Source organism: Chenopodium album, chromosome 26 (genome assembly GCF_948465745.1).
Source record: "Chenopodium album chromosome 26, dcCheAlbu1.1, whole genome shotgun sequence".
Lineage (NCBI taxonomy): Eukaryota > Viridiplantae > Streptophyta > Magnoliopsida > Caryophyllales > Amaranthaceae > Chenopodium > Chenopodium album.
The window spans coordinates 37,220,210-37,247,130 of record NC_137859.1 but is presented as its reverse complement, the minus strand read 5'-3'; the positions used below and the strand labels follow the sequence as shown (position 1 = coordinate 37,247,130).

Sequence of the window (26,921 nt, the reverse complement as noted above, 5' to 3'; positions counted from 1 at the left end):
TCATTTGCTGATTTGACAACCTGCCGCATGGTGCGGCCACCAAAAATCCACTGTAAACAAATAAAGTACGGAGTATCAAAGAATATTGTCCCTTTAAAAAAAAAAAGGAAAAAAAAAACCGTAACAAAGATATTGGTAAGGCGGTTAGGTATTGGGTTTGGCATGCATGTGGCCCTTTGAACCCTTCCCCAAAGAAAAGAATAAAAAATATTTAGATGTATATTTATTCAACGAATATTCCGGATCGGCTAATCAGAGATGTGTTTGATGACCTCTGCTTTCTGAAAGCCCCTTGTTTTTTTTATTAATAAAAAAAAAGAGAAAAGAATACCCTAGTAATTTAAAGGTGGTGAGTGCGCTGCAATTAGAGTGAGCCACCTCTTAATCTCCACCTATAAAGTATCGAAGTTAGTAGTCTGGTTTAGAAGATCTGGTCTGCTTCATCTGAGTTAATCGACATCTATAAATATCGGTATGTTTCTGATCTAAGATTTGATTTAGTTATAATTTTGATTGTTGATTGTTGATTGTTGATTAATTGATAGGGTTTAGTAGTGAATTGATAGGAATTGAGAGAAATGGGAAGTTCAGAGTTATCATTCAAATTGGCAGATCACCCAAAGCTGCCAAAGGATAAGATATTGGCGTTGATTGTGCTCGATGGTTGGGGCGAAGCTAATCCTGATAAGTACAACTGTATCCATGTTGCTGAAACTCCCACCATGGATTCCCTCAAGCAGGTTCAGAGAGATTGTTTCAGTTTTGATTAGGGTTTTGCTAAGTGATTTGATTTGATTTGATTTGATTTGATATAATTCATTATCTCCAGGGTGCCCCTGAGAAGTGGAGGTTGATTAGGGCTCATGGTACTGCTGTTGGACTTCCATCAGAAGATGATATGGGCAACAGTGAAGTTGGCCACAACGCTTTGGGTGCCGGCCGTATTTACGCTCAAGGGTCTGTTCTTCTTCTTTGATCTCTGCTTCATGTTTTGATTTCAATTTCACTTTTAGTATAAATTTCTTTATTTTAGTGTCTAGTTGAGTAATCGTTGCAAAATGAATCTTATTGCTTTTGCTTCTTCTATTAGGGCCAAGCTTGTTGACAAAGCTCTTGCCTCTGGGAAAATTTTTGAAGATGAAGGTTTTAACTACATCAAGGAGTGTTTTGATACTAATACAGTTCACTTCATTGGTTTGCTAAGTGATGGAGGTGTTCATTCTCGCCTTGACCAGCTACAGGTATTGATATTCTTGAATCACGACTGAAGTCTGTGTAGATTTTCATTTTTGTATCGTGTCATCATTTTGATATTTCTACAATTTGTGCTAACTTTTGTTTTTCTTACTCTACAATTGTTTCTTTTCAGTTGTTATTGAAAGGGACCGTTGAACGTGGTGCCAAGAGAATCCGTGTCCATATTCTTACTGATGGCCGTGATGTTTTAGATGGTTCAAGTATAGGCTTCGTAGAAACTCTTGAGAATGATCTTTCACAGTTACGTGAGAAAGGTATTGATGCCCAAATTGCATCCGGTGGTGGTCGCATGTATGTTACTATGGATCGCTACGAGGTTAGTATTCATTATAAGTTTTACAGCTTGCTGGACAAAGTAGTGCATTATGTATTTGTACTTTGATTCCTGTGCCCACTGTCTTCCTTTTGTATTGTTTTTAGAAGTACTGACTGTTGTATTACACATTAAGGGACAACGTTTGCAGATGAATATTCCATATTTGACCGCTAGACATCACATTATCAGTGAAATTATAGACGTTATTTTTTGAGAGAGAGAGAGAGAGTTGATTGATTCCCTTACTGGTTTTGTTTATCTAGATCAACATAAAGACCTCTAGTTGACTACCCCTATTGCACATTTTACTTCCATAAATATTATACATGCTCCTCCCCATTGTACTTTACACACATGAAACTCACAACTTTCTTGCCTTTTAGTGGTAATTTAGCCCAATGGGAAAAGAATTGGGCTATAAGACCATCTATTATATCCATTAAAAATTCCTTTAACTGTGCAATTTTGTTAGCGTACTTGGATAGGAGGGAACAAATTTGTAAGTTTTTTTTTATCTCTCTGAAAGAGGATTGTGAAACTGATATTGCTGGCTGCATATAGATTGGATATGCTCCTAAAAGCTTGATTCTTAATGAGATTTGGAAGTAATATTAATGCGTACTATATGGTCTATGTGTCTTCAATTAATTTCTAGATGCTGGAAATATACTAAAGTTGAGATGCCATTAATGATTTTTATTAATGAATGTACGCTGTGAACATTTGTGGATTTATACTTTATTCAACCCAAACCCTCTTTTTTTTTAGTATCCCTACGCAGCTTTTGTCCTTTACATACTTGATTTGGGTGTAGGTGATGCTGATTTTTCACTTCCTGCATTAATAATTCTTTGTTAAACACATTTTATCTTGTTCAAGTTTGTCCATACTCCAATTAATTGTCTGTGCATCTTGCCCTTTGTTTTGTAGAATGATTGGGAGGTTGTGAAGCGAGGATGGGATGCTCAAGTGCTTGGTGAAGCTCCATACAAGTTCAGGAATGCAGTTGAGGCTGTCAAGAAATTGAGGGAGGAGACTAAGGCTAACGACCAGTATTTACCACCTTTTGTTATTGTGGATGAGAATGGAAAGGCTGTTGGTCCGATAGTCGATGGAGATGCTGTTGTCACATTTAATTTCCGGGCTGATCGCATGACTATGCTTGCAAAGGCGCTTGAATATGAAAAATTTGATCACTTTGACAGAGTTCGCCATCCTAAAATCCGTTATGCTGGTATGCTTCAATATGATGGGGAGTTGAAGCTTCCCAGTCATTACCTTGTTTCTCCTCCAGAAATTGAGAGAACTTCTGGGGAGTATTTAGTTCACAATGGTGTGCGAACATTTGCTTGCAGGTGAGTGTTAATGGTTTCTGATGTTGCATACCTGCTGATGTGTTTATACCTAATCAATATTACTAAAAAAATTTAATTGCTAATGTTGCTATATACATGAGAAGATAATCCTTTTCTTCACTGCGTTTCTGTTTTATTTGATTGGATGTAATGTCATATTGTCATGTCATGTTATCGGATTGGATTTATGCAGAAATGATTCTACATGCTCGTGAGAGCTCAATGTGCTGAAGTAGTGTTGCTCTATGATTGATATAATGGAAGATAATCCTTTTCTTCATTGTCTTTCTGTTTTATTTGTCATTGATCTTTGCTTAGATAAAAGTATGCCCTGTCAAAAGCACCTACCTTCATTTTCTCCAATACAGACAAGGACTCCTGATAGAATTTGATGGTTATTTTTACTTGAGGTTTAGCTTAAAATTAGCTTGCTGTAATGCTCTTTCCAGTTCAGCTGCAATGTTGTAGTAAATTCTCTTTTTTCAAGTCTTCTTGCAGCCTAGCTTCGGCATGATATATGAACCAGTAAAGCCAGACTCTGCATTTGGCTTTCTGAATGTGTATTTAGCTGTGGTTTAGCTATTCAAGGCAATTGTTGTAACATTTTTTAAATGATCCCTTCTCCATGTTACAGTGAAACAGTCAAGTTTGGACATGTAACCTTTTTCTGGAACGGGAATCGCTCAGGTTACTTTAACTCTGAATTGGAGGAGTATGTTGAAATTCCTAGTGATAGTGGCATTAGTTTCAATGAACAACCTCTTATGAAGGCTTTGGAGATTGGTGAAAAGGCAAGGGATGCCATTTTGAGCCGCAAATTCCACCAGGTAACTAGAACTTCCTTTTCGTAGCATCCTTGGAGGTTTACCCTTAAAAAATGATAATAACTTTTTTTTTTTTTTTTAATCTGTTAAGATCCGTGTCAACATACCCAATGGTGATATGGTTGGCCATACTGGTGATGTAGAAGCCACAGTTGTGGCTTGCAAGGCAGCTGATAAAGCTGTCAAGGTACGTTTCTTGCTGTTGTCTATGTTTTGGTCCCACTTTCTGGATTTTCTTGTCCAGTGGCAGTCTTTGATATTGTACTTTGTTTGACCTTGTATGCTTGTGTTGAGGTGAATTAAGGTTTTTTTTTTTTTTTTTTTTTTTTTTTTTTTTTTTTTTTCCTTTTATGAAAATGAAAGATGCGGGTGAGTTACTGGTCACCTGCCGCCATACTAAAATTTTAGGTGAATGTTATAATTTGGACTTGTTAAAACAGTAGAGGTTCTCTCTTCATTTCCCACTTTGAACAGTTAAACCAGCTTTATTGATTGCCAGTTCATGTGGTTATATATATTTCTTAGTGCTTCAAGGTGTTCATAGCTTATACCTTTCTTTTATACCCCACTCCCTCTATAACCTCCAAAATTTTTTTTCCTTTTTTTTTTCTTGGGGGTGGGCAGCATTTATTGTTTTTGAATCATCAAACAAATAATTAGTCTTTGAAGTAATGTAAAGAATTGCTGATGTGATTGAGTTCTTTGGTAATAAATTTGCAATATCAAATTGGAAGTGCCATGCTATTTAAATCTAGTAATCCCCATATTCTTAAAAAATCATTCTTATCCTACTATTTACTCTCAATGTGCATGCCTGGAACTAACCAAACTTCTATCTGGGGACGGAGGAGTATCAATATTTTGATGTTGAAGAAATAGTTGTTGAAAAGGGGAATAAAGTGAGCATGAAGAGGTTTCGTGCTGCGAGCGTGACCCTCTTGGTGTCCTTCCAATTTTATGCCACCGCAATAAAATTGCACCTACGACATGTCATTGCGGAAGTGTGTTTAATTAAGGAGACTTGTAATAGTTGATTTGAGGATCTAACTGGATATTAATTTTATGTATGTCTGTCCTGTGGGGTTTGGCCAAATAAGAAGATACAAGATTGTGAAAATTTGTGATTGTGGAAACTACACTTGGATTAAGATATCAAAGTAAGATGGTTTTTGTCCGTAAATCACACTCTATTGAGTATACACAGTGCCTTACTAGCAAATAATTTTGATCAACTACTTAACTATGAGTTTATAGAGATGGCTTCATTAGAAATCTCAAGTCACTTAAGATAAAGGGTTTTTACTCAATAGAGTGTTTCTATTGCTCTCATTGGTCCCATTTGTTTTAACTCATGTTATATTTTAACTTGCGGTCAAACCTTGTCTTTTGGTGTATTAGAGGCAGTCATTTTGATTGGTTAAATTCTTTGCAGATGATATTTGATGCCATTGAGCAAGTTGGTGGCATATATGTTGTTACTGCTGATCATGGAAACGCTGAAGACATGGTAAAGAGGGACAAGAAAGGGCAGCCTCAACTTGATAAGGATGGCAACGTTCAGATTCTTACATCTCACACGCTACAACCGGTATGTGGTCTGATTGGGAATTACATAATGTCCTTTTATTTTCTTATATTTGGTGTATGTGTTTTTTTTTTTTTTTTTTTTTTTTGGGGGGGGGGGGGGGGGAATCTCAGGGGTTGCTGGGAGTTTCTACAGCTCCAGATTATCTAGAGGACCTACAGTTGACAATAAGATACAGTGGGTACATGTATCAGATATTCAGATGGTCTTATATTCGGCTTACTTTTTAATTTTTGGCATTGACTGTTTTTTAATATCATACTAGTGTGTAGCCCGGGCGTTGCACCGGATTACTACTTATAAATATATATAATGACATAATGTTGGTAAAAAAAAAAAAGACTTAACATTGTCTTAATTTTGTTGAATATATTCGTTTTTATTAATTTTTCTCAACACTGTATAATTATTATGTGTTTACTTAAACATATAATAATTTATGTGTGTATAAATGACATGAGTTACTATTGGCTAAGATGGTAAGAATGTGATCTCATATACATGAGGTCACATGTTCGAATCTTGTGGGATGTTTTTTTCTCATTAGTGACATGAAATCATTGCTACAATGCTAGTGGTGACGTGACATAAGTGTAGTGATGTGGCACAATATTAGTGTAGATCTACGTGGAACATAAACGTTTTTAGGAACGCTTTTTAATATATAAGTATAGATTTCTGACTGTTCTATGGGCCTATGGTGATATGCTGCTATGGTGAATTGGTGACCCCTCCCCCCCCCCTTTTAATAAACTCTGGTATTCTCTTTGGTCTTTGGGTAGTACATACGAAGCAGTATTATTTTGGAAGAAGATGATTATAACTGTATGCTTGTATGGGGAATGTTTAGGTCTCCTTAATTATTTTCTGGTATTGTCTTTTTCAGGTGCCTATTGCAATTGGAGGTCCTGGCCTTGCTCCTGGTGTTAGATTCCGCAATGATGTACCTGATGGTGGTCTTGCCAATGTAGCTGCCACGGTGATCAACCTACATGGATATGAGGCTCCTAGTGACTACGAGCCAACCCTTATTGAGGTTGCAGACAACTAGGCTAGGGACTTATTGCCTTGATTCTGATTTAAGATCAGTAAAACCCTTTATATCTTGTAATAAAAAGTTATCTGGAGAAAAGAGGACAAAACAGTTTTGAATTTTTTATTATCCTTTTTTGTTTGACAAGATTCAGATTAACATGGTGGTTCAGCTCATTGAGTACTAGTGTTCTACTAGTCATGATATCCCTTGTAATTTTTTGTTAGATTGTCTTACTCGCTGTTCGTTTACTGTTTTGCTTGGGCATGATATGTGTTATGAAGTTGTTTTGATTGTTTCACTCTTTATGCAGTGTTGAATGTAGATAGATTGTTGCCAAATAGGCTTTAAGGCCCTTTCAAAGTTTCAGGTTCTGATTATTCTTTCTGGCCCTAAGATCCTTAAAGCTTATTGCTTTATTGTTGGTTATGGCTATGCAATCTCATGGCTTTTATCAACTTGTCATTATTGTAATTTAGGGGGCGTTTGGTTCACGAAATATAGGTATGAGGTATGGGTTTAGAATGACTAAAACCCATACCATATGTTTGGTTGACAAAAATATGAATTTCAAACCCATACCTCAAACCCATGAGGTATGGGGTTTAGAAACCTTGGGGGGGGGGGGGGGGGGGAGGTGGGTTTGGCTCATTCCATTCCCTTAGGTATCAAATAAAAGGAGAGAATAGTGAGATATTTCATTCTAGAATTACACCAAACACATGGTATTAAGTATCAAGTTCCAACCTGATACCACCTTAACCCCATTCCTGATTCCAACCCCATACCACTTTGTGAACCAAACGCCCCCTTAAGTCTAAATTGAACTCGTCTGCTTTTTTTTTTCTTTTTTTTTTTTTTTTTTTTTTTATAATTATTTTTTAAAGAGTGTGATTTTGTCATCTCTTTATTCAATCGCTGACTTATATGGATTGGATTTCCACAATTTCCTGTTCCAAAAGATTTCCACAATATTATTATTAAATATTATATATTATTATTATTAAATATTTGTTATTATTATTAAATATTTATTATTATTATTATTAAATATTAATTATATATTATTATTATTAAATATTAATTATTATTATCATTAAGTATTTATTATTATTATTATTATTATTAAATATACATTATTATTATAATAATTCAATATTAAGTATTAATTTTAAGCAAAGCAGAGCAGAGCAGATTGAAGCAGAGCAGAGCAGAGCAGATTTCAGCAGAGCAGAGCAAAACAGAGCAGATTTCAGCAGAGCAAAGCAGAGCAGAGCAGCTCTAAAGAACGGGGCCTTAGTTACTGTACTTTGGTGGCATATGCAGATCTAGAAAGATGTTGACCATAGCAATGCATGTACTCGTCAACAAGCTTGTTTTGACAAATTTAACTGGCTGTGCAAAATTTGGAGCATAGGTTTTAAACCTTCACATTAATGCAAATTTGCAATTTGGAAGACAATTCCTGAAACTGATGCACTTTGACTTCTCTTTTGTCAAAGTTGTTTTTTTTTTTTTTTTGAGGTATTGTCAAAGTTGTTAACTAACTTTAACCACTAATTTTACTAATACTCCGTACATGAAAATTATGCATATGAATTTTTTTATGTGTTATAAATGTCAATTTCATTTTAAAAACGGGGTGAAATATGTAATGCACCTTACAAATAAAGTGGATTTCCAACTCGATCAAAATTATGGGAATTTCACTTTCCTTTGATTTTTGTTTCCATGAAACATTACTTTCCAAGTAAAACAAACGAGTATAAAAGCAACTATTTCAATATTTTTTTAATTTTTTGTGTACTTTTTCGCTTTGAATCTTTCATACTCCCTCACCTCTATTCTTCACTGAAGCAGTGAACTAATCTTCTTCGTCATCCTTTAGCTCATAAACCACCATTATCTTCGTTGTCCCCCTATCTTCTTCAACCTCCTTTGTCTTTCCGACAGCTTCGTCGCCAAATCAAACGAAATACATTGAATTTATTACATTAACTTTTTTTTAAATAAAAAATAAAATTTGTTAGCTTCAAGACTTGATCCCTTGACATCTTGCATCCTATCGCATGGAAAAAAAACCAACTCTTCTACACCAAAATTAGTGACAATTAAGAGCAAATTTAATTAATATCTTGAGCCAAGGGGGAGGCCAAGACCCCTGCCAGCCCCCCCCCCCCCCCCCGAATAACCCTAAGAAAATGGAAAACTTAGGGCTTGTACGTGGGATTAAGAAGGTGGTAATGGGAATATATGTATAAATCATGGCTAGGACTCCCCTCCGATCGCTCTCTTTAGCCCTGCTAACATGACTAATTCCCTCGTTTGTTTTAAGGCCCATGTGGTGGCCGGTCATGGAGGGAGTATAAAAGTGGAATGGGATTGCTTCTTAGTCTAGATATAATGTGATTATAAATAGACTAGTTGGCTAGGGTTTGACATAACAGTTGATGAGATCAACAAACCCTAGTTAGCAAACACAAGCCTAGCCTATTATCTCTTTCTCACTCATCCCTCCTTGTGCACCGATGTGGTGGTGTTCGTGGTGCTCAGTTCTCCATTGAAAGTGGTGGTTTTCTTCTGTCATTCAACCAATCTAGTATTGGTGGTTGTTCGATCGAATCCCGTAGACTAAGTAGAGGAGCAACGCTTGGGCTCTATTATCTCCCTGATTTGTAGTCAATCACAACGTGAAATTCACGCTTCAAAGATATTATTACATGATTCTTATTTGTTATGCATGTGATCCTGTTTTGAGGTGCGTATGAATATGATTCATGAAATTCCTCTTAGAGTACCTAAATCCCTACATTCAAACTTGGGATCAAATTTAATTTACATTATTTGCCTTGTTCCTCTTTACACTTAAAACAATCACTAGCATGCCTAATATAAACATGATCCGGTGCAATTACCACTCAATAAAGTATTAAACATATTTCCCTCCAAAAAAAAATATTAACCATATTGGACTAACCCCTATTTTACATAACTTACTTAAAGCAACTTACTAGTCAAATGAATACATTTCAACCCAACCCATTTGACCTTGACCCTCCTAGGACCTGATTTGCTATGAACACAAACCCACTTTGGCTCATCTCATTTAATTTGAACTGAACATATTGGAATCGCGCTAGATTCTATTTCAATCCAAAATATTTCAACTCAATTCAAAACCGAATTGTTAATCGAATGGACAGTGTTCCTTACTTTGAAAAGTGGAATAGTTAAATAAAAATAGAGGCAGTAGAAAGTTGTATAAGACATAATAGATGGAGTATGAGTGTATGACAGAATAGATGAACAAAGTCTAGCAAGGTAAGGTCATAAATGGCAAAATAATCGTAATAAATTTAATAATTAATATATGTGATAGGGGAATTGGTAAATTATGGAAGTATAGGGGTGGGCGTCAAAGCCGCGTGGCCAGGGGTTTTTATAAGAAATGTAGACGAGAAAGACACGGTTGATTTGTATCATTGTCGACCATTGTTCTCTGAAATACCATTATTGATACGGAAACGTAAAGTATATGCGCGTAGAAATGTGGAATGGAATTATAAAACAGAAACCAAACCAAACCAAACCAAACCAAACCCACCATAAAATAAAACCAAAAGAGGGAAGCCCATTTGAACTTCTTTCCAGCTCTGTTGGATCTCGATCCATCCATTATCATAATTAATTAATTAATCTATCATAGTTAAATTAGATGGGAGAAGAAGTAACAAGAGATCAAATGGATCAAGCTTCAGATTCGAAGAAGATGGAAAATGGAGCGAGTCGGAGGTTGAGCAGGAAAAAGTCATCGGTATCAGCATCGCGTTCATTCAAGCTGCGTAGCGAGAGCCTGAATTCGTTGAGGCTGAGGCGTGTTTTTGATCTTTTTGACAAGAACAAAGACGGCCTCATCACTGTCGACGAAATCAAACAGGCACTTGTACTGCTCGGCCTAGACGACGAGGAAGACAAGGATCATAATAATAATGATGACATAGAGCTCCACTCCATTGTCACCTCCTTCATCAAGCCAGGCTTCCATGGCCTCGCTTTCGACGACTTTGAGTCCCTTCATAACTCCCTACACACCACCTTCTTCTTTGACTGCGACGGCAATCATCAGTTTCAGGTTGATCATGTAGACGTAAATCTTGACCAACAAGATCAGGTGGAATCTGATCTCACTGAAGCTTTTAAGGTCTTCGACTCCGATGGCGATGGATACATCTCCGCCACTGAGCTTCAGCAAGTACTCTCCAAATTGGGTTTTCCAGAGGCACAACAAGAGCTCCACCACATCCAGCACATGATCTCCTCCTTTGATGACAACCACGATGGCCGTGTCGATTTCTTTGAATTCAAGCATATGATGTCCCGTACCCTTCTTCTTCCTTCTGCTTAATTTTTCTTTCTTTTTTTTTTTTTTACCAATATGTCTACAAATTTAAGCACTCAGTTTAACTTTTGCATTAGTCCTGCCTTGTTCATTTATTGGATCACATATATCTATTTCTAATAATTATATCTATCATCTACTTTTATAAACTCTACTGTAATCAAATTCCTTACTGCCTAACTACATCTTCCTGTAATCAAATTCTTTACAGCCTAACTACATCTTCCTGTAATCAAATTCTTTACAGCCTAATTCGTCATCGTTCTTTGATCATTGGATTGCATCAACATCACAATGATTCGACTTATTCTACATCAAAGCTCATTAAATTTCACAACTTATGCTCTGAGTGTTTATGTTAGACCTAATTTATACACATGTTTCTCAACGACACTCATAATATATACAGTAAAATGGACATACTTTATTAACATCTTCTATGAAAAGAAAGATGGTAAATATGTGCTTTCAGGAAGGCAATTGGTAGAACCAAAAGAGAAACACCATCTAATTCCCACATAAACATATCAAGGAACATAGAGATTGTAAGAGTGTATCAACGGACAAGTGTGGAACATATGGATTACGAGTGAATCAAAGAAGATCTTCACAAACTCAGCAGAAAAGCAAATAAAATCAATTGTGAATGCTTCAGGGAGTCCAGAATTACAGGGAAGGCACAGTAGAAGAAAATTCATCACCCAAGACTAGCAGAAAAGCAAATAAAATCAATTGTGAATGATGATAACTCAATGCTAAAAAGGCAAATTTATAATATTTTTTGTTTGTTTATATTCTTAAGAAGGCAACAACAATTCTTATCTTCATCAGGTGGAAGTATCCCCGACAAATATAGGACCATATATCTTTATACAAACCAGAGTTCTCACAAACATTTCAGCAAGTTCATGAAATTATATCACCAAGAAGATGACACATTCCAAAGTGATCATACATTGGAAATATTACACCAACAGAATTTCCTATATTCAGTGAAATCCTATACCATTTCTAGAATTGAGACTTGTCAAGATTATCAAAGTATGGATGATCCAGTGCTGCCTTGGCCGAGATCCTTTCAGCTGGATCATATTTGAGCATTTTCTACAAAACCAAAACAAAGAATTTCAGTTGATTTCTGAAGGTATGAAGATTACTAAATTGAAATAATATATGGGATGAAAGAGCATCAACCCACTCTCCATTGAACAATATAGATCTACCTTTGTCATGTCTATCATTAGGATATCAAGACAAATTCAAAAGGATGTTCAAAATGAAGTTAGGAGGATGGATATTCATTAGTCTTTAAACAAATTCAAATCACTCCCCTTTTCCATGACCTACTTTTTGTTCAGCTTCTTTTCTCTTGGATGACTTGTATCGTGGCCATACTTAAATGTAATCAACTAATCACATTATCTAAATAACAGTGGCGCTTCAAAGACACTAGAAAGCATCTGGCAAAAGCAACTTAAAGAGTATTTTTAACATCAAAATGCTTTAAAATCACATTGAGCTGTGGGGTCTTGTAAGTCATAAGAATGTAGCTTCAAATATTAGGTTTAGTAGATTTTAATCAATGCAAACGTCAAGCTTACCTTACCATATAGCAGATGTGAACCAATTTATTGAAAGCATAGCCAACTGCATTACAAAATGTGCTGGCAAAGTAGGATGAGAGGGAAAAAATGCAGTTGGGTTGCACAAATTGAAAAGGAAAGATAGAAATGGAGGGGCATGGGAGAGGAGAGACAACAATCAGGGCAATGAAAGATAATTACATCAATATTAGCATGCCAATATTGAGACCTGAACCCCTGACTCTACCACCACCCACCTATTGATCTAACCCCCTGACTCCACGACTACCACCTACTGATCTAACCCCCTCTTCCCCTAAAGTGCATCTTTTTTCTTGGTGTTGCGATATTTGTGACTTGCATTGGGTGCCCATTCTCAACAATTTCATTCATGTGCATTTTCTACCAGGTGACTTGCATTAGGTGTTGTTATATCACTATGTCAAAACAAAATAGAGGAATAAGCACCACAATTGATAAACCCATGAAAAACAGGTGTGGATGTGAGGTACTCACAGATAAGAGATCAACACCATCGGGCCCCAATGACGGAACTGCTCGAGCAAGATTCTGAGATTCCCACAGTGGATACACATGCCAGTCTCGCAAAGCAGTTACTCCAGGCCACTGCTCCTCAGTTGGTGTTCCCAACAACCTTACATGATTAACAACAGACATGATTAACCTCTTTTAAATTTGCTATGGTTTCTATTTAATAGATATTTTAGTACAGCAAAAACCTCAATAATGAAGGCATTGCAACAGAAAATGGAAGGGTAATGGGATGAAGCAAAACCTAGGTCTGCCTTAAGAGTTTGACACAGGACAATGAATGAATGAATGAATGAATGAATGAATGAATGGGGTGAGAGTTAGTTGGTACCTGAAGATGTGTAAAAGTTGTTGAAATTCTGAATCACCAGGAAACAAAGCTTGCCTTCTCACCATTTCAGCTGCGTAAATTGGAAAATGGTGTACATTAGTAAGGCAAATGATGAAACAAAAAAAAGAAGAAGACTGAGATGAGAAAAAAGAGTTTACCAAAGATGCAACCAACAGACCAAATATCAACGCCAGTGGAGTAATGGGTAGAACCAAGTAAAACCTCGGGTGCTCGATACCACAGGGTGACGATCTGCAGCGGTTGAAAACATCAAATAGGAAGAAATGAATCATAAAGAAAGGGAAAGAGAGAGAGATGTAACCTCGTGGGTATAACTCTTCATGGGGACAGTAAAAGACCTTCCAAGACCAAGATCAGCAATCTTAAGAATACCCTTATCTTTGTCAACAAGAAGATTCTGAGGCTTGAGATCCCTGTGAAGAACACCATGACTATGGCAATGAGAAACACCCTTAAGAAGCTGAAAGAGAAAGCTCTGAACCTGAGTAGGAGGAAGAGGACGAGGATTGGGACCCTTGCGATGAGAATCGATGAATTTCTTAAGATCGGTATCAAGATACTCAAACACCAAGTACAACAAGGGTTTCGCAATTCCAGTGCTGCTGTTCTTCTTGTCAACATGTTCAACACACAGCAATCTCACAACATACAGCGATTGAGACAGCATCTGCAGCAATGAAACTTCTCGCAGAGCAGTCGGTGGCACTCCTTCTTCGTCCATTTCAAGCCTCGTCTTCTTCAGAGCCACCAGTTGTCCCGTCGTTTTCTCCTTTGCCTTGTATACTTTTCCGTAGGTTCCTTCTCCTACCTTCTCTAATTTCTCGTACTTGTCCATTTCAGGATTCTGATTGATTGATTGATTGTTTGGTTGATCTTCTGATCTCACAAACCCTAATTCAGAGAAAGGAGCGCCCCCTTTTTAATTTTGAATTTCCCCCTTCTTTCACATAACTAGTCTACTCTGTCATCCGTTTTTATTTCTGCTCCCTTCTCCCCTTTTCTTTTAGGTTACCGTTGTGCTTTGCACTTTCCATACCTCTTTCCCTTTTTTTTTCATACAACTATTTCAAAATTCAAATGTGTTACTCCATATCATAATACAAGTATAGATTTTTAGAAAAAAAAAAAAAAACAAACAAAAACAAAAAAAAAAAGTCAAATTACAAATTAGCATACGGGTAAAACTCAATGAGAAGGTATTGCGTGTGGTTAGCCGCACCAAACAATTCGTGCATCAAGTTTGATATAAAATATGTATTATTTGATAGAAGATATGTATAACTTGTTGGATGGTATGTGTTATTTGATACAATACGTGCAGTGTGTTGTAGGATATAATTATTAAAAAAAGTCAACGAGTTTCTCTCCATCAACGATACCATCGCCAAATAACAACGCCGCCGATGGGAGCGATCATTGATATAAAGCAAAAACCCGCTGGATTGACGAACATTTGATCAGCCTAGATTGACGTAATAGATTGTGAAACTCAACATGCATATGTTTGTGGACAAATATCATTTGTTGTATCATAACGCTGCCGGCTCCAAAACCAAAACGTAAAACTGATTCCAACCGACTTGACTCGAGGAGAACTGAACCGATTATTTGAAATCAAAAAAGACCCGAATGTCTTCAATTAACTCGTAATCAAACTAAACAACTGAATTATGTTAACCAGTGTATAATAAACTGAACCATTTGAACCCGAACAATTTTTACTACTACTCTCATTCTTAATGAAATTCATCTTATTAGGAATTTTACAATCCTTGTAATGATAAGAGATTATATATAAAGATCATATTGGGATATATTTTGCCACATTTGGGAGTGAACAAAATCATGGTTAACACTTAACATGAATTGAACGAGATTTAGGCCCTATTATTTTTAGCTTTTAGGCAGAGCAAAGCAGGAGTCAGCAGAGTAGATTGCAGAGCCAAGCCGAGCAGAGTAGATTTTATTATTATTATTATTAAATATTTATTTTTTTTTTTTTATTTTTTTTTTTTTTTGCTGATGAGGTATGAGACCAAGAAAATAAAGAAATAAAACAACTAAAACGAAAAAAAATAAAAACAACCAGCAACCTATCAAGGAGGCATAAAGCGGGGAAAAGCCACGCCTTGAACATCCTCGCTCAAAATCCTACGAAGCTCCAAAGGAGCACTACTAAGAATAAGAAGATTGTCTGATTGAGCCACTCCACGGTTAGCAAGCCAGTCAGCCGCACGGTTACCTTCACGGAAAACATGAACCACCAAGACTTCCCAATCGTCCCTATGAATAAGATTGTGGCAATGATTAATCAAGTGAGCACACTCACCGCTAGCTTCCAATTGCATTCGAATTAATTGTTTGAACACATGATAGATTGTCTAGCTGGACTTGAAGTTTGCTTATTTGAAGGTTTCTTAGCTTGCAAGCTCAAGCCCTCGAACAAGTGCCATTACTTTAGCTCTAAACGTTGTACATCGCCCATAGTTAGCAGAGAACCTAGAAATAAACTGCCCATCTTGATTGCGGATGATAGCTCCACCACCTGATGCACCAGGATAACCTTTGGCTGCATGCGCCGTCTGTGTTGAGTACATACCAATCATCAGGGGGCATTTATGATTATTATTAAGTATTAATTACTATTATTATCAATACTACCAGTACTATTATTATTATTACTACTACTATCATAACTATTATTATTATCGCATTATTCTTAAAATCATTATATATTATTATCAAATATAAGTTATTATTATTATAATTATTATTATTACATATTATTTTTTATTATATTTATTATTATTATTATCATTATTATTATTATCTTTAAATTTTATTTATTATTTTTAAATATTAATTTTTATTATAAAAAATCAACTACTAGTATTATTATTTTTATTTTTATTTTTATTAATAATAATTATTATTATTACTATTATTATTAATGTTATTTTTATTAAATATTACTATTACTATTATTATAATTATTAAATATTAAATATTTATTATTATTATTGTAATTATTAGATAATAATGATTTATTATTATTATAAAGCATTAATTGTTACTATAATAATTCAATATTATTTTGATTATAATGATTATTAGATATTAATGATTTATTATTATTATTAAGTATTAATTAATATTATAATAATTCAATATTAATTATTATTAAATTTTAATGATTTATTATCATAATTAAATATTAATTATTATTATTATAATAATTTAATATTAATTATTATTATTATTATTATTATTATTATTATTATTATTATTATTATTATTATTATTATTATTATTATTATTATTATTATTAAGCAGAGAAGAGCAGAGCAGATTGAAGCAGAGCACAGAAGGACTCATAGCAGCTCTATAGAGTAGGGCCTTAGAGCTACAAAAGTATTAATTTAAGTACTTTGAGATAGCGATGGGGTTGATTATTTGTGGGGATGACTATTCTTTTCAAGTGTGAAATTGTCATGTCTTGAGCAATTATTTACTTGAATTATTGATAAATATTCAAAGGAGACACAAAATGCTTTTGCAGTTAATTGCAAGAGTTGGTGGCGGATCCAGGATTTTATGGGTGCTAGGTCACCAACAACCATCAACGAACCACTTAGTTTCTCCAAAATCCAAACCCCTAAAACGGAGGTTAAATACTGCAAGGCAATCTACAATCCAAGATAATTAAACTGAGTAATTTTATATTTATTTATCACAGCTGATAAAATTGAACAAATAGTGTACCCAATTACTAGACTACTATTTGTCAAAAAAATAAAAAATTACAAAACTATTAGTTGCATAATATTGCCTTGTAGCCTTCAAATTAACAGGAATCTAGTCACAAATTTTCACCTTTTTTAGGTCAAAAGTTGACAAATTCCTACAAAATTTTATACTTCATCCGTACACTCAGATGAAATTTCGTGTTGTAATAGACAAAATACAACAATGGGATTAATGGGTGGATCTAAATTGCTCACGACTAAATCTGACTAACAAAATTAGAAATACTTTGACAAGACTTGGTTAATCAAAGAGCATCATAGGTAAGAATTAATGCTTTCAACCACTGAACCATAAAGATGCATATGTTATATAATTGCTTTCAATTTTCTTTTAACCCTTAAATTTCCTGGGTCATGTGACCTAGCGTGTACATCGCTGGGTCCACCATTGGCAAGAGTATGAAAGATCATTGCAGTATTACTTTGTAGAAACTTGAGCCTTTAAATGAGTTGTTTTCTCCAGTTTTATAGTTACATCACTTTCCTAAAAAAAGAAGATTTAATGAGTTAGTAGTACATCACTTTCCTTTTACACTAATAAATTCTCTATATCTCTAAAAGCTTTAGAACGCTCCTCATGTGCCCCACTCTTTTTCACCAAAAACCAACAAACGTAAAAACCGGCCCCTGTTTTCAATAAAACCACTTTTTAACCAGCAGCCCCCCCAGGATCGCCGGCGATCGGAGAGGTTGGGCTTGCTCCTCGATCGCTGGTGAATCCCCATCCCCCCTTACAAGCTCGCCAAGGCATCATCAGAGCTGTTAATTGAACCAACGCTCCTAGCCTTCCCTCGCACTCTCGGGTGGAGTCCCGACTGCAGTTGCCGTGAAAACGATCGGCGGTGACTACATGGTGCCTGTTCCCTAGCGGTAGCCACCTGATTTTTGGTCTTGAAGCCACTCCGTTGGTACTTAATTATGATTTCCTTGTTTTTAACGTTTTCTTCGTAGTTTCCTTATTTCAGTCAGTTAACTATGGATTGCAAGCCTTTAATAGATGCTCTTATGGTCATGCATTTGAATGATGACTATGATGATACTATTGTTAATTTCGCTCTTAATAACTGTTCCCGTAATATCTATATTCAAGCTCAACGGTTAAAGGATGAGGGTAATGTATATTATAAGAATGGTGAGGTTGTTTCTGCTGATGCAAAGTACGATAAAGGCCTAAAATTTCTTTGCTTTAGTTTACCGAGTAATGTGGATGATAGTGTCATGCTCTGGAATCTAGCAATTGTCTTGGAATTGAATCTTGCAGCTTGTGCCCTTAAGGTCCATGATTATAATCAAACTAAGGAGCTTTGCTCCTTAGTCTTAAAGTTTGATGGTAGCAATGTTAAAGCTCTTTATAGAAGGGCCTTAGCAGAGATTAAACTTTACCAATTGGAAGAGGCGTATGAAGATCTTGGCAAGGCAACCAGGATAAAGCCAAATAATAAGGATATCCTCCGTGAGTTGGAGAGGTTGACGGGGCTATGTGGTCAAGCTAGCAAACTCAATGGTAAGAGGGGTGCCAAGAATTCTATCCTCACTCACTGTACTTACACAAAAAGGGAAAGGCCATTGAGCCCCATGTTAGCCTTGTGTGCAACCCGTTATCTCATAGTGAGGATCAAAGTGGTGTTACTAGCTGCCTTCCAACCACGAATCAGGCTAGTAAAATGGAAGTAGAAAGTACTATTCCAGCCCACAACTCTTATGCCCCTTTGGAAGATAAGGATGAAATATCTTCCTGCTCTACAATGAATCAAGAAGCAAGGCACTCAAATGGAAAGGATCGTAAGGATTTTCACTACTTCTCCAATAGAATGAAAAGAAACCAATCCCTTAAACTAACCACCTTGTCTTACTCGCAACTCAAACAAGGGAAGACTTTAAATTTCTTGAACAAATCTGTTGACTCATGGATTGCTGTACAAATGAAGGACAAGACTACACGGGAGAGACATCTTAAGAATCACAAGCTTACTGACTCACAAGGTCCTTTTGCTTCATGGATGCCATCTAGTTTGGTGCGTTCGGGTGAGAGGAGCAACGACAAAAAACACCACAAGGAAAAGGTCATGCCTCCCCCTAACATAAGAGTGGTCATGTAACACCCCCGATTTACTAGCTAATAATAAATAAGAAATAAAGGAAAAATAAACAGCCTTTGAATAAATTTGCGAAAGTATTTACCTAAATTGGAGGTATTAACTGCCACACTCGACAACTGTCAAGTGCTAAGGCTTACAAAAATCCCAAATTGTAACCCAATAAATCTAGGTGAGCTATTTATACAACTTTACAACTCGTTATAGCAAACTAATTGAAACACTTGAGCTCCTTTACCTTTGATCATCACTTGGTCAACCTGCTTAAACAATCTTGACTGCTCACCATTAAGGACAAATTCCAAAATAGATCGTCGCAGGGCCACCATAAGAAAAAGACATGGTCGCAAGCACAAATAGCACAACAAACAAACACACACGTTAGCAAAAAGCTGAGTAATCACCACATATCAGAATATAGAGTATAATGGAATAATTAATATTACTAGCTCAATTAAACAATGTAGTTCGAAACTACATTACACATTGTACTCTGAAAAATAACCTTTATCAACTCAACCTCAGCTCTAATAATAATACTAACCTTTACTCAAACAACTCATATAACCCATAAGTATGCCATGCTCGTTGTTCTATACATAGCCTTGGACATGGGTAATTCGAATAAAACCAACAAGTATAAAAACTTGAATACTTTCAATAACTAGAAAACACCTTGAACCAGACCAGATACGGGCCAATTCCCGCTTTATGGGACCATATAAAAATATAAATAGTAAATATTGTACCTCATTCTTAACTCATGATTATCATCTCCTTACCAACATGCCAAGGACTAAGGTTTATAACGCCGAGCCTCAAATCAAGAATAAAATATAATTCTCAACCTTTTCATCTCATACATCGATCAAATAATCATTCCCAAACTAATAGATTATATCTCAACAATGGCACAGATTCCCAAATAACATGACAATTCAATTCATAAGTATCTCAACTCTTACGGCAATAATACTAGCACCCAAAGTTAATCAAATCTCAACCCAAAATAATACTCTACATTAATAACCCTAAATCCTCGATAAAACAATGCTCCTTATATAAACAACATTAAAACCCTAGAAGTAACATTATCAATCAATGCAACAATTAAATCATATAACACCACGCACTAATTATATACATAAAAATCATGATCATATATAATTCATAAATTATAAAATTTACACATAATAATACGAAGTACAATTAATACTAACAATTCATAACCAAACAAATCACAAAATTAATTAAGATCGTGTGATTACCTATTGAATTGAATAACTCAAGTTGGTGAATTGCGGAATAGAGCAACCGTACCAATTATTGATTATAAGAAGTTGATCGCCATATATTCACAATGATAATGTGTGTATGACGATTAGGGAACAAGGGTAATCATAAAATATGGGTAAGCACTCAACTAACAAAGTTGATTTGCGCACAACATAAACTTTTAAATAAAACGGATGTTCAGTAATTTACTGAACATCCGTTATAAAGTGACAATAAAAGGCGCAAAAGTTACGCTAAAACGCATAAAAGTTACTTTGACACATATAAGAGTTATTTATTCTTCATTGATAAATTTGACAAAAGTGATACTAAATAAAGTGAACTCGATGTACAGTAAATTATTGAAAATTGGGTGTATACAAAAGTGATTGTGCGCACAAATATAAGACTAAATTCGCTAGTTGAGAATAATAGGTGATATATAAAACCAGTGAACGGCTGCTCTTGTTTTATTTTTATAAAATAAAATAACTTAATTAGGGTTTAAGATGATTTATAGTTCGTAAACAAGAGTTCTACTAGACATAAAATAGGAATTAAAAATTACTTTGTTTATTTTTTTTCTATAAAATTTATTATATAAAGCCGTAAAATATCCGGGTATTACAGGTCAACTATGATATTAGGCATAGAAATCCCAGCCTTACCCGGAACACAGACTTAAGTACAAAGGATGAGAGTGATGTGCCAGCGGAAGATGTTAACCCCACTAACCTTGTGGAAGTGGAATATGTAGGCTCAAATGAAGATGACCCCATGGCTCTTGAATCCGATGTAGTACTAGTTATCCCCACACTCACACACTCTATTTTCAAGTTCTCCACCACAAAAAGGAAATATGGAAGGCCTCATAAGTCAAGAGTGAAGAATAGGAAAGGTAAATTCTTTTTCAAGTATTGGCATCACAGGTCCAAGAAGCGCAAAGGAGCCAGCCTTGGGCATCCGAACACTATGATCTGCAATGAATCTTGGGAACCCTCACATTTGCATTGTTTAGCATGTTTTAAAGATTGTACCCCCATCCCTCGTTTACATCCTTGTATTAGTTTTGTTAAGAGGGTTAGACTCTAACCTAGTCCTAATCTGTACGCCTTTGGTAGTCCCGAGTCTGTTGGGAGCTAGTCTCCTTTTCCTCCGCTGTAAAAATAAATAAATAAATAAATAAATAAATTCTCTATATCTCTCTCATATCACATGGCCCCCATTTATGAGAGTGTGATAATTCAAGTGATTAGAGTTCCTTTTATCTAGAAATCGATTCTCATAACGTCCTTTTGGCTCTCTTAAGCAACAAAAAAACATGGGCCTCATTTTTTTTCTCCACTCCAAAAATTAGCTAGGAGTTCGGGAAAACAAAAGCAATGTAACTGAAAAAAAAAAAAAAGACATTTGGTAAAACTCTGGGCTAGTGGTTGATTTAAATCTGGATCAACAGCTGATATTGGGCCTTTTGGGCTGATGGGTGAGTGGAATTCTTTTGTGAAAAGAAAAACACATTTATAGCTTTAAAAAAAAAAAAAAAAAAAAAAACAGCAAAAAGAAGGAATTTGGAGCAAAAAAAGCCCCAATATATAAAGTGGCCGCGGTTAAAGTTTCAGAGATCTCCCATTCTCCTCCCCGCCACCTTTTTGTGCTGCTGCTAGTCTGCTACTGCTTTTCTACCTTCTCTCTCTCTCTCTCCCCTCCACTCCCAGATTCTCTGGCTCCCGCTCTACCCATTTTTGGAGGTAAACCTTGTGTTTTCTTTTTCATTTCTTTTTATTTATATATATATGCCCTCTTTCTTGCTCTTATTTAATCTAGGGTTTTTATTTACCCCCATTTTGATCTGCTCTATGCTGCATGTCCCCTCCTCCTCCTCATCCTCCTCTCGTTCTCGTTATAAATCTATTTGAATGTATCTATTATTGATCTTTTGTGTGTCAATTTTGTTTTGTTTTTTTTTTTTTTTTTTTTTTTTTTTTTTTTTTTTTTAAAAAAAGCCCTTAATGCTCTCTAATCTAGTTGGTGATATTGTCCTGCTTTTATGAGATTCAATCTTCCCGTGTTTTCTTTTCTTATTTTTTGAGTAAATTTTGATTCTTTTTGAGATTGGTCTCTGTAAGCAATCCTCTTCTAACTAAACCCTTCTTGATTCTAAATTTATGAATTTTAATTACTAGGTCAAATGGAGCTTATTTGTATATGCTTAAAGTATAAATTTATATTTTTAATTATTTGCTGTTAGTCTATCATTTGGGGTTATAATAGTGCTAGTGACATTTTGCAGCTTAATGTCCAAATTCTTATGATTTGATGGTTATTAGGACTGCAATTGTAATTGCCAATTGGTAATATATTGTGGGTTTTATAATACTCCTTTTTTTTTTTTGGGGGGGGGGGGGGGGTTCCTGTCTAATGTTTAGGCTTGTGTGATCTCGTGCAGTTAGTTGATTGGTTTCTTTTCTTCGGAAATAGTATGGTAGGTATGGATGCACAAGAGATTCGTGAGAAATCACCGGAAAGAGATAGTGTCTGCGAGGAGTCTTTAGAACCTTGTGCTAAGGCCAATGGAAGTGTATCATTTCACTTGAAAGATAGTGGTTCACCGACAACAAATGGTAGTGAAGGCAATGTCAAGGGAGTTGCTTTGTGCCCTATTACACCCATTTCTTGCAGAGAAAACGGGGATTCTGTTTTTGTGACCAGCTCCCCATTGTCGGTGGAATCTCCTCAATTGCCAATTGTGGATGGCATCAATTCCCCAAGAAATGAAGAAGTTGCGGCTTTAGGTCTTGATGGTAGCCCTCGCACACCTAATGAGGGAGTTTTCGATCCATTTGCCCCAGGTCCTGATGAGATGCTTCTCGCTCCTATTTGTAAAAAGCTTGTGAAAGAGTCTCGGAGAATTGTTGCTCGAAGGCTAAATTTTGATGACCTTGATGATTTTCCAGTATCTAAGGGTGATAACGAAAATGCAGATATATTGACAGAGAAGTTGTTGCTGGAGTCTGTTTATGAAACTCTTCTGGAAGCCATTATCTTGAAGCAGTCAGAGGAGTTTTTTGCTGAAAATCAGCATTTGGAATTGGAGAATCTTCATACACCAACCTCTCCACCTCCCCTGATGGGAGTTGCTGAGACCTGCCCTGGAGCTCCTATGAAGGCTGCAGCCAATAAGTCAAGGATAATTGACGCGGCACTGTGCAGGAAGCTTGAATTTTAGTTACTTTCAGATGTTGGGCAGAGAAGCCTGGATTTTTATACTGACTTATTATTTAATGCTCTACAGACGCAAGCATATCCGCACATACTGCTGACTCCATGGGTTGCAAGTCGTTTACTGTTGTATGTGTATTCTAGATCCCTGTATGTTCACCTCTTAGTTTTAGTGATTCACCCTTTAGAGAGGTGTTAGATTATCATGCCCTTGTACAGCTGTTCCAGACAATCATTTTGAGCAAATATCTACTAGTGCTTCAGTTCTCTTGAAAGTTTTCTTCTTTATTGTTATGGCTCTTGCGGGATTCATAGCTTTGAATGTTAAGTGTCTATTCAAATTGCTGCATTTTTTTTTGGCATTATAATCTGAAACCATGGTATTTGAGCACACTAGAGTGATGGCGGAGGCACAAGTTGAGATTGGTTGCCTTCCACTCACATGGAATTTCTTATACAGAGTACCTCACTGGGCAGCAAAGATGGTTGTCTTCTACACTTCTTCTCGCATGTAATTTCTTATACCACACATGGCAGCACATTTTTTATGTTAAAAATTCTTGCTCTTATCATTCGGAGCACATGTATGTGTTACGTAAAAGTTGCTTTTAAAAACTGCGAAAAGGCACCATTTGTACACTTAACATCTTCATAACATGGGTCAAATTTCACAATAGACACAGTGAGTCAGTGACTACAAATGTAGTTGGTGCTTTTTGCCTGAATTGTTAAACTGTTTACTGAGTAAAACTACCACAGTCCACAGGAGAGTGAGATAATAAAGTCTAAAAGAGCGAAAAGAATCATTAAGAACCAAAAAAGTAGTACTTAAAATATAAAGTACTCGTATGCCAAGAACTGTAATTATGTTTTTATGTACAAAAGGGAAGTGTGTCTCCATATTTTAACAACATAAAGATAGCAGCAAAAGCTGACAGGAAGTCAAAATTTGTTGTGGTTCTTGCAGTCTTGACTTTTTATTTTCAGATCTGGAAATCCGATTACAATCTGGCAATCAGAGGCAGAGACGATATGCTTATGGAAGATTCTGAGAATAGTCACCTTTCCTGGGATCCTGGTTTTGGTTTCCAAGCGTAGCTCTCCGTCAGCTATGTCGCTGAAGAGGGATGTGAGTCCAGAATTTGCAAACCTATCAACCTCGACAGTAAGAAGGCAAGTCAAAGTGGATGTACCCCTCGCCGGAATCAGCCCGGGATGAAGCTGAGTATCCCCAACCCGGTCTCCTTGATAAAGCAATACACCCTCTCCTTGATCACTTTTGAAGCTGGCATGATTGCGGTTCTGAATCAGGAGAGTGAGGTTGAGAGTGATATTTAGCTCTACCTTTATGGCTGGGAAAGAAATCCTGGGAGCAACACCTTCCAAAGAAGCAGACGCCACCTGAGTCCTCGCAGGTTTAACCTTAAAAACCGTCACTCCTAAAATAATCCCTACAATTATAATTGTTAACAAGAGCAGAAGAGTGGCCAGAACAGCAAACTTACACCTCCTCCGTCTCTGTTTTGGGTGAGATAGAGGTGGAGCCGTGGCAGTTTCCTGAGTGTTGAAAGTTTTCATTGAAGGCTCTATATGATCAAAGGAAGGAAAGGGAGTAAAATAAAGATTTTTATTATACGAGTGACTGTGTGAGAGTTGGGATTCTTGAGCAGACAATGCAATCACATATACTCATTGTGTTGTAGTGTTGAGTTTGTAATCTAGTTATACAGCTAAAACACTGAAATTGTGATTAAATGCTGAGCCTCAACTGCCCAGCTAACCAACTACTACCACACAACCCCGTCTTCTTAAATGATGATACCCCACCTTGATCTAGTTTGAATATATCTTGTGGGTTATAACAGAAAGCTGCTGATGATTCGTGCAAACATAGCTGCACTTTTTGGGTATCAGGTCATTTTCTTTACTAGGAAATTCATTATCTCTCAACAACCTAACTTGTATGTATGGGCTGTGCTGAGGTCAGAATTCACAACTTTCAGTTTCAACAAACACGGTTTTCTTGATTGCCAATTCCTCCGACTAATAACTACAGTACCAGTAGGCACCAACTCATTTATTGCTCAAAATTCCACTCTTTTACCGTAGTCAAACTTTTAAACAGGTCTAATGGAGCACCATACAAGTTCCAATTATCTTACAGTACTAATTCATATGTTCATACCAAATTCATATATATATATATATATATATATATATATATATATATATATATATATATATATATATATATATATATATATATATACATGTATATATAATGGCCTTGGCCTTGTTTGGCAAGTGGCTGTTGGCGGTTGGCTGGTTCACTTGGCTTGTTTGACTAGCTGGTATGTTTGGCTATTTATTATGGCTTTTGACATTGGCTGTTTATAAAAGTGTGTGGTAAATTAATTGTTGGTTTTTGGCTGTTTATTAGATAATTTGTGGGCCAACAAGCTAAAAGCCAACAAAAAAAGCTAATCAAAGTAGCCTTTTCATTTTGGCTTAAAAGCCAGCTTTTTCACTGGCTAAAAAGTCAATTACCAAACATATTTTTTGGCTGTTTGACCATATAAAAAAGCCAAAAGCTAAAAGCTAACCAAAAAAGCCACCAAAAAGTCATTTACCAAACGTGGCCAATATATTTTTTGACAGGAAGCCTTTAAGGCCTTGTTAGATATTAATAGAGTTTACCTTATCAAACAAGACAAGGGACATAACTTCAGAGTGACAGTCCTTCATCCATATGAACTCCTCCAAGAGAGAGTTTTGCAATGGAGTTCTCTTTTTTTCCTAGGCATTGTTATAAAGTTGAAAATTCAAATTGTATACAGCGTAATTGTTTTTTTTATATTTTATTTTTATACGCATAACAAGTTCCAGCCCCAATATAATTCATAAGAGGTCGTTTATTTGAAGGCATCAAGTGTAACATCTCACAAGAGTCATAACAATGTTAGAAAAGTAGGTTAGTAAAACTTGTTACTCCGTAGAAAGTAGCACCTCCTATGTTTGGTCTTCCTCCTCTTTTTTTCATTAAGAATTTAAGATTGACAGGTAGTATCAAATCATATTTACTACTGAAGCTGTCATAATAATTAAGTAGTGCAAGGCAACTTATCTAAAATAGAAACTTGTTTATGCGGGTGAAAGATATCCTGGCCTACCTCGTCGAAATTAGAATCATTAATCAAATACGACAATTAAGCAGACAATCAAGTAAAGATATTTAAATAAATACGAGTATTAATTAAAAACAAAAATGG

The 26,921-nt window shown here is 35.9% G+C and overlaps 4 protein-coding genes and 1 pseudogene across 6 annotated transcripts; 3 read left to right on the top strand and 2 right to left on the bottom strand.

The window, feature by feature from the left end:
* Window positions 1–242: 242 nt before the first annotated feature.
* LOC145616184 (2,3-bisphosphoglycerate-independent phosphoglycerate mutase-like) lies at window positions 243–6,625 on the top strand. Of its 3 annotated transcripts, none has more exons than XM_081670875.1 (10): window positions 243–472; window positions 567–740; window positions 830–957; window positions 1,091–1,241; window positions 1,370–1,573; window positions 2,504–2,928; window positions 3,563–3,755; window positions 3,844–3,939; window positions 5,185–5,340; window positions 6,224–6,625. In XM_081670875.1, exons 2-10 carry the CDS (start codon window positions 579–581, stop codon window positions 6,386–6,388), a joined length of 1,680 nt encoding a protein of 559 aa, XP_081527001.1. In that variant the 5' UTR covers window positions 243–472; window positions 567–578; the 3' UTR covers window positions 6,389–6,625. The 3 variants fall into 3 exon arrangements, with proteins under 3 accessions (XP_081527001.1, XP_081527000.1, XP_081527002.1); XM_081670874.1 differs by having other exon boundaries at window positions 556–740; XM_081670876.1 differs by having other exon boundaries at window positions 553–740.
* Window positions 6,626–9,963: 3,338 nt separating this feature from the next.
* Window positions 9,964–10,943, top strand: LOC145616194 (putative calcium-binding protein CML43 pseudogene; annotated as a pseudogene).
* A 608-nt stretch (window positions 10,944–11,551) lies between these two features.
* On the bottom strand, window positions 11,552–14,210 carry LOC145616192 (cell division control protein 2 homolog C). The gene is made up of 5 exons (XM_081670887.1): window positions 13,558–14,210; window positions 13,394–13,487; window positions 13,236–13,305; window positions 12,869–13,007; window positions 11,552–11,873 (listed from the first exon to the last, which is right to left on the bottom strand). The coding sequence occupies exons 1-5, from the start codon at window positions 14,089–14,091 to the stop codon at window positions 11,781–11,783; spliced, it is 930 nt and encodes a 309-aa protein (XP_081527013.1). The 5' UTR covers window positions 14,092–14,210; the 3' UTR covers window positions 11,552–11,780.
* Window positions 14,211–22,064: 7,854 nt separating this feature from the next.
* LOC145616193 (unknown protein 1-like) lies at window positions 22,065–23,927 on the top strand. The gene is made up of 2 exons (XM_081670889.1): window positions 22,065–22,181; window positions 22,912–23,927. Exon 2 carries the CDS (start codon window positions 22,913–22,915, stop codon window positions 23,657–23,659), a length of 747 nt encoding a protein of 248 aa, XP_081527015.1. The 5' UTR covers window positions 22,065–22,181; window position 22,912; the 3' UTR covers window positions 23,660–23,927.
* Window positions 23,928–24,594: 667 nt separating this feature from the next.
* LOC145617165 (uncharacterized) lies at window positions 24,595–25,230 on the bottom strand. Its single transcript, XM_081671847.1, has one exon. It carries the CDS (start codon window positions 25,228–25,230, stop codon window positions 24,595–24,597), a length of 636 nt encoding a protein of 211 aa, XP_081527973.1.
* Window positions 25,231–26,921: the final 1,691 nt, after the last annotated feature.